This window comes from Populus nigra, chromosome 11, assembly GCF_951802175.1.
Source record: "Populus nigra chromosome 11, ddPopNigr1.1, whole genome shotgun sequence".
Taxonomy (NCBI): Eukaryota; Viridiplantae; Streptophyta; class Magnoliopsida; order Malpighiales; family Salicaceae; genus Populus; species Populus nigra.
The window spans coordinates 10,300,399-10,313,446 of NC_084862.1; the positions used below are offsets into that span (position 1 = coordinate 10,300,399).

Below are 13,048 nucleotides of genomic sequence, written 5' to 3' on the forward strand. Positions count from 1 at the left end.
TATGAGACGACTATAAGCTGTCGAGGCAGGTGTTTTCGAGTAGAGTAATGCAGGCATATTCCAAAGAATGCGTCTTGTAATTGCTGGGCTAGTAAAATGCCTCTGGGAACTCCCCCAACGTTTTGGTACATCAGCGATGTGGTGGATTCTTTGGAATCAAACTCCTGTAATGATATAAATCCGTTCATGCTGTTCATATGTGCTTGGCCAGCGTACGCGCATGGTGCAATGGTACAGTAATAAGCTGCGTTCTGAGTCATATGCAACTGGGTGAAGTGAAGTGAAGTGAAGTGCCGCCGTCGACTTTCATGTGTGGACCCTGTAACCTCAACAGGAAAAGGTTGTCCATCGCAATCTTATGATGCGTGGATCAGTGGATGCTTGTATCTAAATTAACTCTAAGAAGTTTTTATATTTTTTTAGCATGGTAAAAAAATAATAAAATAATACAATTGAAAAAATAATTGGAAAATTAGTACACTTTAACAAGTCGCAAATGACATCATTTGAATTGTAAGACCTGATTCTTCCTCCCTTTCTCCCCCTCTCTTTCATGTCTCACAGCCACTACTCATCTCCTCTCACCACTACCTGTTTTTCTCCCTCCCCACCATAAAAAAACACTCTCAGTAGCACTAAAAGACTCACCTCTCTCTACATCACCCATCTCTCTCTCTTTCTCGGTATACCTGTGGCAACCTCACTCTCTCTCTCTTTACCAATGGCGGGTCCTCACTTTTCAGACCAAAATAGCCACGTAATATATGTTTAATTACTGTTAATTTGATTTTCAGTTAGGGTTTTAAATTAGAAATTAGGTTAATTAGATGTAATTTAAGTTGTTAATTATATTTAATAATATTATTTTTGTTAAATAATCAATTATTTTAGGTTGTCGTTGTTTGTGAATTAACAAAATTATGTGTTTGAAATGTTAGTGTTGATTTAGATTAAATTATGGATTATGTTAATTAGATATATTTTTAGTTGATAGTTAGGTTATTTTGTTAGATAATCAATGTTTTTTTGTTATTGTTGATTGTGAATTAAAAAAGTTATGTAATGGGAGAGTTAGTGTTGATTTATATTAAATTATGAATTATACTGAATTACATGTAAAATGATAATACTAGCTATTAAATACTTGAATATGATTGATAATTTTGTTATGGTAGCAGAATTTGATTAATGTAGGTGTTCGCCGATTAATTTATGTTTTGTTGTATTGTTTGACAAAATATCTGATAATTTAGGAATATTATACTTTCATGGTTATATCATTATCAATACTGATAATGATATCACTTATAATAGAGGAAGTCATGAATTCCTAACTACTACATAATACATGTTCCTTAACAAATTATCAAGAATGTTATATAATCTACTTGGATGGAATATATTTCAAACAGAAGTTGAAATTACTTAGAGAATGTTGCAAACCGGGGTTAGTCAAACTCGTTACGTTGGTATACCATTATGTAGTGATGGAAGTGTGAATTTAATGTTTGGGTTTGCGAGGATTAATGAGATTAATATGTTGGATCTCTACTTGAATAGTAGACCTAGACGAGGAATTATATTGATATACCAAATTATACTGATATTGGAGACAAGCTACACAATATTAGTCGCTACAGTAAGCGCAAGGGGAATTGGTTGGTAATTCATGTATCTTACCTTATCTTTAAGATGCTAGGAGAGATTATGTTTTTAAGTGACATCCAACGATTGATATAGATACTTACATGATATGGTATATGTCTATTACAAGGTATTTCATTACACTAATCTAGTCATGTTTTCTGAGATGTCTATGCAATCCGATACATTATGCCCCCCTAATATCTGAAATAGATTTGATTGGTATACAATATTTTTTTACAATTATTAAATACCAAATTAATTTTATTATGGATGATGACTAGTAATTGGTTTTTAATGTATGTATATAGATTAATTACTTGGTATAGGAAGTTTGGAAAGCAACAACAACTATTCGTGAAGGTGTCAATGAGATTGGACATATTGTGGTCAACACTACGCTCAATTTATATTGTGATGGACTTCAAGAGGTTGGGAAGATTGAGCGTCTTGAAACAACATTAGTGAAAGATGAGATTGCTTACTGTGAGAGCGTTGAGGATGTTGGTCCGTCCACGAGCATCCCAAGTTCGTCCATGAGTGGCCTAGGTCCATCCATGAGCTGGGATGATATTGGTCCTCCTCACACCTACATGGATATTACAAACCCGTCCTTGAGTTGGACGAGTTGGTGTAATGCTCCAAGCTCGTCCATGCTGATGAAACGTAGTATCATGTTCATGATCAAAACCATCAGATTCTTTATCTTTTTTTCTTTTTTCTTTTTTGCTATAAACTCATTTGAAGGTGAAATAACTTGTCCTACAAGTCTTTTGCTCTTGGGAGCTCTACAAAATAATTCATCTTAAAAGCTAGCTTATTTAATTTTCAATCCACTCATGTCATTCATAACCTCTCCAAATCTTGTGTTCATCATTTTTAATTGTTGTTGCATAGCCAAATAACCCCATTTTAGATTATTCCTATTATTTAGTGGTGATGATCTATTTTTGATTGACATCATTAAGATCTTAAAAAAACATTTTAGTATCAAGAAAAATATATTTTCATATACTTTCTCACGTGTTTACACTCAATACATGTCACTCCTTTTGTTTTTCATTTAAATTCTTGACTTTTCACTATAACAAGCTCACCTTTCGCCTTTTACTACTCAATCTAAAAAAAATAGTTTTTTAAGGAACTAATTCACAAAAAAAGTAGAAAAATTAACCACTTGGTAGTATAATCCAAAATAATATATAGACTCAAGAAGTAATAAAAAGCCGAAAACGATCAATATGAAACTATAAATACAAAATCACGAATAGCAAAATGAATTTGTGTGAAATATTAACGATGAAAAAAAAATTAGAGAATAAGAAAACAAATGAAATAAGACTCAAATAACCTAAATTAAGCAAAGACACCATATATATATATATATATATATATATATATATATATATATATATATATATATATATATATACTTTAGCTTAAACTAACAAGAAAGAAAATATTGATACAAAAACTACCCGTTATAATTTTCAGAAATAACCCAACAAAATACATCAAAATAATCCTAGAATCAAGATAAGTCACTAAGATGTCCCAAGAATCAAGAATTTTCAAATTTGAGTTGTCAAATATAAAATTTAATGAAAATCTCATATATTGTTTTTCAATTATATTTTGATCCCTTATTTTTCTTTTTCTTCTTTATTTTTTTACACTTAACTCGCTTGATTTTTTATTTTCTCTTTGCTCGTCATTTTTTTTATTTGTTTATATATATATTTCTCAAATATCAATACTAATAGATTGTAAGGATGCAAATAAAAATATAATTCAATTCATTTACTATCATAAAATTTTCAATATCTTAAGGGATTGTATAATAATAATTGAACTTATCTTTGATATCTTTCCGTGTTTTTTCTCTCTATTTATACTTTGAAAAAACATATATTATAAAACTTAATTTAAAACTCATAGCACTGATCTTTTATTACATAAATAAAAACAATGAAACAATTATATTGCAACAAGTTTTCACTCAAGTATTTTAATTAAAATATCCATTAATTTCTCTTGCTTGTGAGACCACATCAACGCATCGAGATGTAATATACAAATAAAAAAAAAACAACACATGTATCTTATTGTTTGGAAGGGACTGACTGACATTTATTGGATGGTTCTTCCATCAATGGAGCCTCTTTGTGCGGCCCTTGCACCATTAATATATAAAAAAGTAGCAAAAGACTCGTAAGATCGTTAGTTTTGAATCCAGCCCGCCGAACTGAAACCGGAATTATACTGAGTTGAAAAAAAAAAATACCCAGTTAAAATCCCAGTTATATCTTGTTAATTTTTATATATTTTTTATTAAAATAATATCATTTTGATTTAAAAAAAAAATTGACCCAGATGACTTGATGATCAAGTCAAAACCTGAAACTCGGACCTTGGACCAGGCCAGTCACCGGGCCGAGTTTGAAAACCATGCGTATGATTGTTATTTTAAAAAATCCATATAATAATCATTTATTCTTATTAGTTGAGGTGTGTACAAATTAGTCTGAATACTCATGTTAATCTAAAAATAAAAAATAAAGACTCATATGATTTAAAAAACAAGCCTTATTTAAAAAAATCCATGTAATAATCATTGATATTGTTTTTATTAATATGAAATATATTTAGAATAATAAAAAAAATCAATTGGAAATATGTTTGTAGGAAAAAATATTTTTAAGTTACATGCATGCATTAGATACGTAATTATTACAATGAGAATAATAAATATCTAAGTATTTTGTGGTAAAATCACTAAAAATGAGGGTTTTTTATATATATATATATATACCAGGGATAACATTTGAAAAACAAATAATGACATGTGATCAGTTGCTTACTCTATTCAAAACTAAGAGGTATTTTGATGTCAAAATAAATCATGCACACACCATATAACATAAATAATATATATTGGAGAAATGTATATATATATATATATATATATATATATATATATATATATGAATTGAAATTGGCATAATTAGAGATACAGGAACAAAATCAACTTAATTATTTGTAGATAAAAGAGCTATCAAAATCAACTTACGATTTTTGTATCGATATTAATAGAATTTATTTCGAGGATCCATATGTATAGTGTCAGAGATCAACTGGATTGGATTTTCCAATAGGCAAGCAAATAAACAGAAGACAAAAAAATTAAATAAAATAAAATTCTGAAGGCGGAGAACCCAAAGCAGGACGTGCTTTGGGCTCACCTGCAGAACTGTCTTTACATGGATGGCTTGGGGACTTCATCATCTTCACTTTACCATACTGCCCCTCACTCTTAAAAAAACAATAAATAAATAAATTTTATGTGAATAAAAAAATAAATTAAAAGCTTCACTGTGGATCAATTAATTGACATTAAAATTAATTGTAAATAAAAAAAATAATGTATATATTTACTTAAATAAAGTGAGAATTATATGTGTCAATAATACCAAAAAACATATTAGCGCTATCTAAAAACTAAATCAGAAAATTGAAAGATAAATATATATTAACATATCTAATTTCACATTTCGATCATAAATTTAATTGGATTTATTAACTTTATTTTTTAGAGTCAATTCTTTATGTAATTAAAAAATAATAAACATAAACAATCACACATTATCATGTTGAGCTGTACCAAAGAATATAAGTTAGTATTAGAAAAATATTATAATCTTATTTAAAAACCAAGTAAAAATAAAATTAAATGATATTTTATAAAAAAAATAACACAAAAATATTTTTAATTAGTTTCATTAAAATTAAATACATGTAGGTTGTGCATGTCACATGTATATTTAACTAATCTATCTTAATTAATTTAAATTCAAATCAGAAGAAGAAGAAGGAAAACAAAAGTTAAAAAGGGACTAGATGCCTAGATCTGACCTAATAAAAAAAAGCTATGTGTGGAGGCTTGGAAGATCAAACTCACTTGCTAGATCTTTATTAATTTGTTTTTTTTTTTTTTGAAATATAAAGATTGACAGCACATCATATGCCTATCCAATTTTTAAGTATCTAAGAGGTGACTTGAAAATCATGCATGGTAATTTTTATTTATTCAAAAACCCAGTTTTTAATATATTTTCACCTTAAACACCTAAAAATAACACCTTTATAATATAAAAAATCGATTCTCAAAAGAAAAAAACCCAAATCGATAAAATAAAAAATCAACTTGGAAAAGAAAAAATCCCCTAACCTCGATCTACTTTTTTCTTCAACATAGATGCCCTGGAACACCCAAATTGCTCTCTTATGGTTAAAAGAAATACTTTGACATCCAATTTGATTATTTTTTTTGATAGAATCCAACCAATTAACCTTTTTCTTTGTTATTTGCTGTTTTTTTAACCACTTTTACTTTTATCTTGAGCTCAGAAAATGAAACGTAAATAAAATGAAGTTTTGGATTAAAATATATAATTATCGAGTTAAAAGGATCAACAGAATTTTTAGACAAATCTTAAGGTTAAAAACCATCGACACACTTAAAAAGGAAAAAGAGCTACCATTTTTCTTCCTTTTTAGTTTTGATTTCCTAACTCTCAATCTCTTTCAAACAATCAAGTTGATTTTTTTGAAAACAAAATTGAGCACTAACTTAGAGACGTGATATTTTTTTAGACCACACTAATTCTATAGAAGTTAAATTAAAATAAATTATAAAATTTAATTTTTAATAAAACACAATATCAAAGGACATGATAAAAAAAATTAAATGGTAAAAAATTGAAGGACAGAGAAAAACCAAATTATTATGCAAACCCACCTTGGCTCGTGAGGAGATGAACAATAAAACCAAGAGCTTTGTTTGGGATTGTAATAATAGTGGCGGTTCAAAGTACTTTTAGTTTAGAAATACATTAAAATAAAGTTTTTTTATTTTTTTAAAAATTATTTTTGATATCAGTATATCAAAACGATCTGAAAACATAAAACAAAATTTATTTTTAAAACTTTTAAAAATATAATTTGCATCGTATTTTCAAATACTCCCTTATTACTGTTACTAGTAGAATATATATCTTCAATCAATATGATAATTGATTGTGTTTTTGTTTTTTTTTTTTGGTGGGGTTTCCTTTGAGAATTACTATATTTTCACAAGTTCTCCATTTAATGAAAAAAATGGCTTATGATACGGTGTAATTACAAGGATATAATTGGAAATTAACGCGGTGCTTGGAAACAGAAGAGCTAATCTAGCAGAGAGAATTGAGAACCAGCAGTGAGCATTCTTCTTCTTCTTCTTCTTCATTTTGGGCTTAAATAGGAGCGCGTTACAGTAAATTAAATAACACTATCTATCTTCTGAAAACTATTTTTCATTTCTTTTTCTCTCTAGACTATTAGATCTCCATGGCTACTTCTCTTGCTCCTGTTTCAATCTCATCAGGTATAAATATAACTTCTTCCTTCTCTTCCTTTTAGTTCGTAAAGGTTTTTTTTTTTTTTCTTGAACATATAATCTTCAATGGAGTACTATTATTAAATCTTTTTTATCATCACAACTGAAGTGCGAGGAGAGAATCCTGAGAGTTTGTTTAATTTTGGGTGCATGTAGGTGGATCTCAACTTAAGGCACGTCCCCTATGGTCGGCAAAATCCATTTCACTTGCCAAATCTCCAGGACTGGCAGTTGGAAGGAAATCAAATTCAGTGGGAACCAGCCCCAAGTTGGCAGTTCGTGCCCAATACAAGTATGCTTGTTGTTCTTGATTCCCACATCCATATTATTTGATATCAGAAACTGATAAGCCTTTTGAAAAATAGTCATCATGTTGGTATCCCTATTTCATGCCAAGAAATGCACGAATATGTTCATTTCCAACTGGGAGTTAAATGTGTTTGCCTACATTTTGAGTGTTAAATTTTTGCTTACGAAGTTGTTAATATTGGAGGGTTGTTGACTCAATTAGATCAGATCTCTGATATCCATTCTAACTTGGAAGAATTGAACCCCATTTGCATCCATCTCATTTTTCTTATCTGAGCCGAGCCCCTGGTTTTGTCTATTTATCATTTATGATGTTGTTTCGTTTCTCCCTTAGGCAGCTGTTGTTTAAAGCAGCCCTGTACTCTTTTGCTGTAACTCATCATCATCTTCTTTTGTTTCTCTCTGTTATATGCAGTGATGGTAGCAGCGGTGGCGGCGGTGATTTTGTTGCTGGTTTTCTTTTAGGAGGTGCTGTATTTGGAACTGTAGCATATATTTTTGCTCCTCAGGTGATTAGATTTCTTGCCCTTTAAGCTACAAAGTACTTAAATGCTTCGTATAAGGGACCTGAAATGTTGGCTGTTCATTGAAATAAATCATCCTGCCTGTCTCAAGTTGCGCAACCTTTGCACAACAATTGGTAAGTACATGTTGCATCGGGTCTAGTATAGGTCTGGATGTCTAAATGAAAGTAGTTGAATGTTCAATCTTCATGCTTCTCAAAAGGCGTTTGCTTGTTATGCAGATCTAACAGTAGAATCTGTATGATTGCCTGTCTTTTTTTTTTCATTTTACTTCTTGATAACAATGTATCCATAGCCTACTGACTACTAATAAAATTAAATAGCATCTCATACTATGCATGGCATATATTCAATATGCTTTATCTTGATATTTTCTTTGCTCAGCTGTTTGCTAGCCTTTTATTGCTCCTATTCTCCATAGTCTGACACGAGCTCTCCCCTTACCTTCCTGTTAACTAATCTAATGATCATGGCAGAACATAATTTCAGTTCGTCATTAAATAAACTATTAGAGTATCACTAGTGTTACCTTATTTCATTACTTGTAGCTGTCTGTATATATTTCTGTGATTTTTCTTTTATTTCCAGATGCTGCATGTCTCACCATGATGACTCATTATTACTGAAGTTCTGTGCAAGAAGAAAAATTGTTCATATATGCTTTATCAAAAATATTGTTGTTGGATGGAACCAAAACGGAGATGTTCTTTGTTACTCTTGTTTGAGAAATGCTTATGGTTTATTACTCTTTTGAAGTAAAGGGTGTTTCTAGTACGAGCTGGTTTCATGCTTGTTTCCTTGTATTGTTCAGATTAGAAGATCCCTGCTAAATGAAGATGAATATGGATTTCGGAAGGCCAAGCGGCCAATATACTATGATGAAGGTTTAGAGGTAATTACATTTTATTCATCATGCATCTTTTCTGCTTGTTGGATAGCTATGAAAGAAATTTAACATCGGACATCCTTCCTTTTTCTGGAAAAAGCAGAAGACCAGGAAGACCTTGAATGCAAAAATCAGCCAACTGAATTCTGCTATTGACAAAGTATCTTCTCGTCTGAGAGGTGGCAATAATTCTCCTCCTGTGCCTCTTGAAGCTGATCCTGAGATGGAAGCTACAATGTGAGATTCGTTTCTGTTTGTTCATAATAATTTCTGAGACCATGTAATGTTTGAAGATCAGCATGAACCATGTGTTTTTGCCATTACTGTTGATTAAAGGTTGCTTTTCGTGATGTTTAAATGAGAATATGAACGATGTAGTTAGCTGTTTTATTGGTCTAAAAGTTTAGGGATTATGTTTGAAAGCCATATAAACAGCATTCTACAGCTGCTTTAGACATTTTTTTCTGTCCATTCTCTTCTGATCAATGCTAGAACGAGTCCAGAAGTCTTGTTTACGAGACCAGATGACCTCTTTTATTGAGCTGTGACAGCATCACGGATCTTTGAATTGATCCTCAGGAATCATTTTCATATCTGTGATAGCACCATGCTGATTTTTTCACAGCTGCTTTAGACATTTTTTTCTGTCCATTCTCTTCTGATCAATGCTAGAACGAGTCCAGAAGTCTTGTTTACGAGACCAGATGACCTCTTTTATTGAGCTGTGACAGCATCACGGATCTTTGAATTGATCCTCAGGAATCATTTTCACATCTGTGATAGCACCATGCTGATTTTTTCACAGCTGCTTTAGACATTTTTTTCTGTCCATTCTCTTCTGATCAATGCTAGAACGAGTCCAGAAGTCTTGTTTACGAGACCAGATGACCTCTTTTATTGAGCTGTGACAGCATCACGGATCTTTGAATTGATCCTCAGGAATCATTTTCATATCTGTGATAGCACCATGCTGATTTTTTCTTTCTAGTTTCGTCCTGTTTATTCAATTGGTGCCCGAATTCTTGGTGTCCCTGTTGAGCCCTGGTTTTAAGTCTTAACAAAATATTTATGTATGAACTGCTACAAAAGGATGCTGGTAGGATGACATAAAACAGTTCTGTTTCCTTGACAATCTTCAAATATCGGCTTTAGTATTCTGAAGTTCTTGCGTCAATGTATTGGTTATGAGAGGTGTATGTGATAATTGACTGCTCAACTTCACACTACATGTACACACCATTGACTGAAGATTTTACCATATGATTGGGGCTTTAAGAGACAGGACCACGCGGGGTTTATGCATGCTTTGGTTGTTTCGAGGTCATTGATGGATTGAATGCCGGATTCCTCCTATCCCAGTAATCTAAAAGGCAAGAGTTTGGTAGCGTTGCTGTTTTTTGTTTTTAAATTTTTGAAATTAGTTTTTAAGAGAAAATAGAAGATACAGAGTAAACTAACAAGAAGGAAAAACGGAAGATATTTTTGTATATTATTTCTGTGTAGCTGCTGATGCTCGAGGGTATTTGGGAAAATTAAGTAGCAAAGTTTCAGAAAAGGAAAACTGGCAGGAAATATATACCATCACTTTTAGAGCACCTGCCAAATCAAAATCACTTTTTCATCAACTTCAACAAATTATGCCCGAATTGTTCTTGAGAAGTAGCAAAGCTTGAAACTATTCGATCCATCGATATTCAGTACTCGGGCGTACATCTTGCTAGACTTCGTGAGCATGTTTTCTAATCCTGGCAACTTTATTTCAGATGCTGTTTTATGAGCTATTTTTTTTTTACTTAGACATAAACATGGCCAGGCTTTATTAGCAGCTTAATCAATCAAATCTTGATGAGCACCTTCACACAATCTGGTTGCTTTAACAGCTCAAATGCTTTCTCGATATCTTGTAATGTAACTTCATGAGTCAAGAGTTCATCAAGATCGAATTCCTGTCAGAAATTAAGCAGACCTGCCATCAGTTTCTCTTAATTTATGGAGTTCCTCATTCCAGTGGTATGCTATTGTCAAGTAAGGTAAATGGTTTTATTTTTTTCTAAAACAAATAGGGGGCACCTTTCATTTTCTCATTCCACATGCTAATTTGATAAGGACATACCTTATTTTTGCATTTCTCCATGAGGATGGGAAGATCAGATTTTACTTTGAGCCCTCCAAAAATGGACCCCTTTAGGGTTCTTCCACTCAAAAGAGGAAAGTAATCGATCTTTACGCTGCTGATTCCTCCGCCTATAACAATTGCTTTTCCTTTTCCCTAACAACCAGCAACAAGGGAGAAACTCTTATTGAATGGTGGTTTTCCGAACATCACAAATTGAGTTAGAATATGATTAGCTGATTTTACTGCTTTCTTGTAGCAGAACAAAACAGAGCATGGATTAGAAGAGGAGAGGGATTATGGGCACACACACACACACACACACACACACACACACACACACCTCTTTTGTGGCTTGGATGGCTTGATTAATCAAGGACTCGGCACCAACGCACTCAAAGCAATAATCCACTCCCATTCCACCAGTCAGGTCTTTTATCATTTGTGAAATAGATTTATCCGAACACTCATCAGGGTTAATGAAATCGGTCATTCCAAAAGCTAGCCCCTTGTCTTTTTTCATGCTATTCTTATCAACGCCGATTATCTTAGCTGCCCCTAGCATTCGAGCTCCTTCTGTGACCTGCATTTACAGAGATTTTTGAGAGACAAATAAGGGCATCAGCAAAATATTCTACACCCTCTTCTTTTTTTTCTCAAGGAAAGGAAAGGAAAGGAAAGGAAAAGAACAAAACAAACCCCGAGTCCAACAGCTCCAAGGCCTAAAACAGCCACAGTTGATCCCATTTTAACCTGAGCTTCCTTCCAAGCTGCTCCAAATCCAGTTGAAAATCCACATGATAAAACACTGGCATGAGACAGAGGTATGCTTGGATCGATCTTGTTTACATAATTGGAATCAATAACCATGTATTCGGACCAGGTGGAGCAAGTAAACATGTGATACAACTTCTGCCCTTTGATGGACATTCTTGAAGTGCCATCTAACATTAGACCACTACGACTTAAAGGGTATGTCAGGCATAAATTGGTGTTCGCTGATGTACAATTCTCGCAGGCTTCACACTCTGCTAACATTGTCGGTATCACATAATCTCCTTCTTCAAGACCATTGACTTCATCCCCAAAGCTCTCCACCGTTCTTCATTGGGAGTACAATTCAAGTTAGTGTAAGATCAGCTCTTTATTCATCAAAAGCTAGCTAGCCCAGCTTTTGGGTACTAGTTTTGATATATGTAGTAAGAAGAGGGCTTACCCAACGCCTTCGTGGCCCAGGACTCGAGGAAAAAGTGGCTGGAAAAGGAGATAAAATGGTGAAACAAAGCAAGCTGGAGAGACATTAATAATAATTATGCAAGGATGGTCATGAAAATCAAGTAAATTGTATTACAACAGGATCTCCTTTGCGTCTGGCACGTAAGACATCAGTGTGACACACGCTTGCATATAGCATCCTCACTCGAACTTCAGTTGATTTTGGTGGTTCTATTTGTATCTCTTCAACCTTCAATGGCTCCCCACTTCCCCATATTACTGCCGCTGTCAGAAGAAGCCCAGATGGCAAGTTAACAACTGTAAGCAAAGGAATTATGTTTCTGTGGCTACGCGAGCACACATGAAGCAAACTCATTCATCAGCATACCTTTACATGTTATAATCTGTGAGCTGCGGCTCTTTGACATTGCCGAGGAATGCTTATGCAGTGCAGGCAACTAACAAATCTAAAGTAGGAGTTTTGATTTTAGAATATGGATTGCTGAGGAATGCTTTTGCTTATGCTGTGCAGGCAACTAACAAATCTAATGTAGAGAGAGAAAAGGGTAGAATGGGACAACTCCTCCGGTCCTCTCCTGACCTTAATTTAGGATTCGGACTCCTCCCTCCTCTATCTGTGTCTTATGCATTGTTACGGCAGTTGTTTTACAACGAGTGTTTATTTCTCTGTTTGAAATGTTTTTTTTTTTAATTATTTTTTATTTTAAAAATATTAAATTAATATTTTTTTAATTATTTATAGAAGATTTTGATGTTCTAATATTAAAAATAAAAATATTTAATATATTTTAAATTAAAAAGTATTTTTTAAAAACGCATCACAATACCAAACACATAAATTATTTTTTATTTGAAAAAAATATTAAATTAATATATTTTTTAATATTGGTAGAAGATAT

General features: G+C 32.5%; 2 protein-coding genes across 2 annotated transcripts; one reads left to right on the forward strand and one right to left on the reverse strand.

The window, feature by feature from the left end:
* Nucleotides 1-6,801: 6,801 nt before the first annotated feature.
* LOC133668578 (uncharacterized) lies at nt 6,802-9,257 on the forward strand. The gene is made up of 6 exons (XM_062088519.1): nt 6,802-6,901; nt 7,019-7,069; nt 7,238-7,373; nt 7,806-7,899; nt 8,726-8,806; nt 8,904-9,257. Exons 2-6 carry the CDS (start codon nt 7,033-7,035, stop codon nt 9,039-9,041), a joined length of 486 nt encoding a protein of 161 aa, XP_061944503.1. The 5' UTR covers nt 6,802-6,901; nt 7,019-7,032; the 3' UTR covers nt 9,042-9,257.
* A 1,128-nt stretch (nt 9,258-10,385) lies between these two features.
* Nucleotides 10,386-12,780, reverse strand: LOC133668577 (8-hydroxygeraniol oxidoreductase-like). Its single transcript, XM_062088518.1, has 7 exons — nt 12,517-12,780; nt 12,265-12,413; nt 12,130-12,167; nt 11,613-12,015; nt 11,257-11,496; nt 10,914-11,069; nt 10,386-10,746 (listed from the first exon to the last, which is right to left on the reverse strand). Exons 1-7 carry the CDS (start codon nt 12,554-12,556, stop codon nt 10,636-10,638), a joined length of 1,137 nt encoding a protein of 378 aa, XP_061944502.1. The 5' UTR covers nt 12,557-12,780; the 3' UTR covers nt 10,386-10,635.
* Between the last annotated feature and the right edge of the window lie 268 nt (nt 12,781-13,048).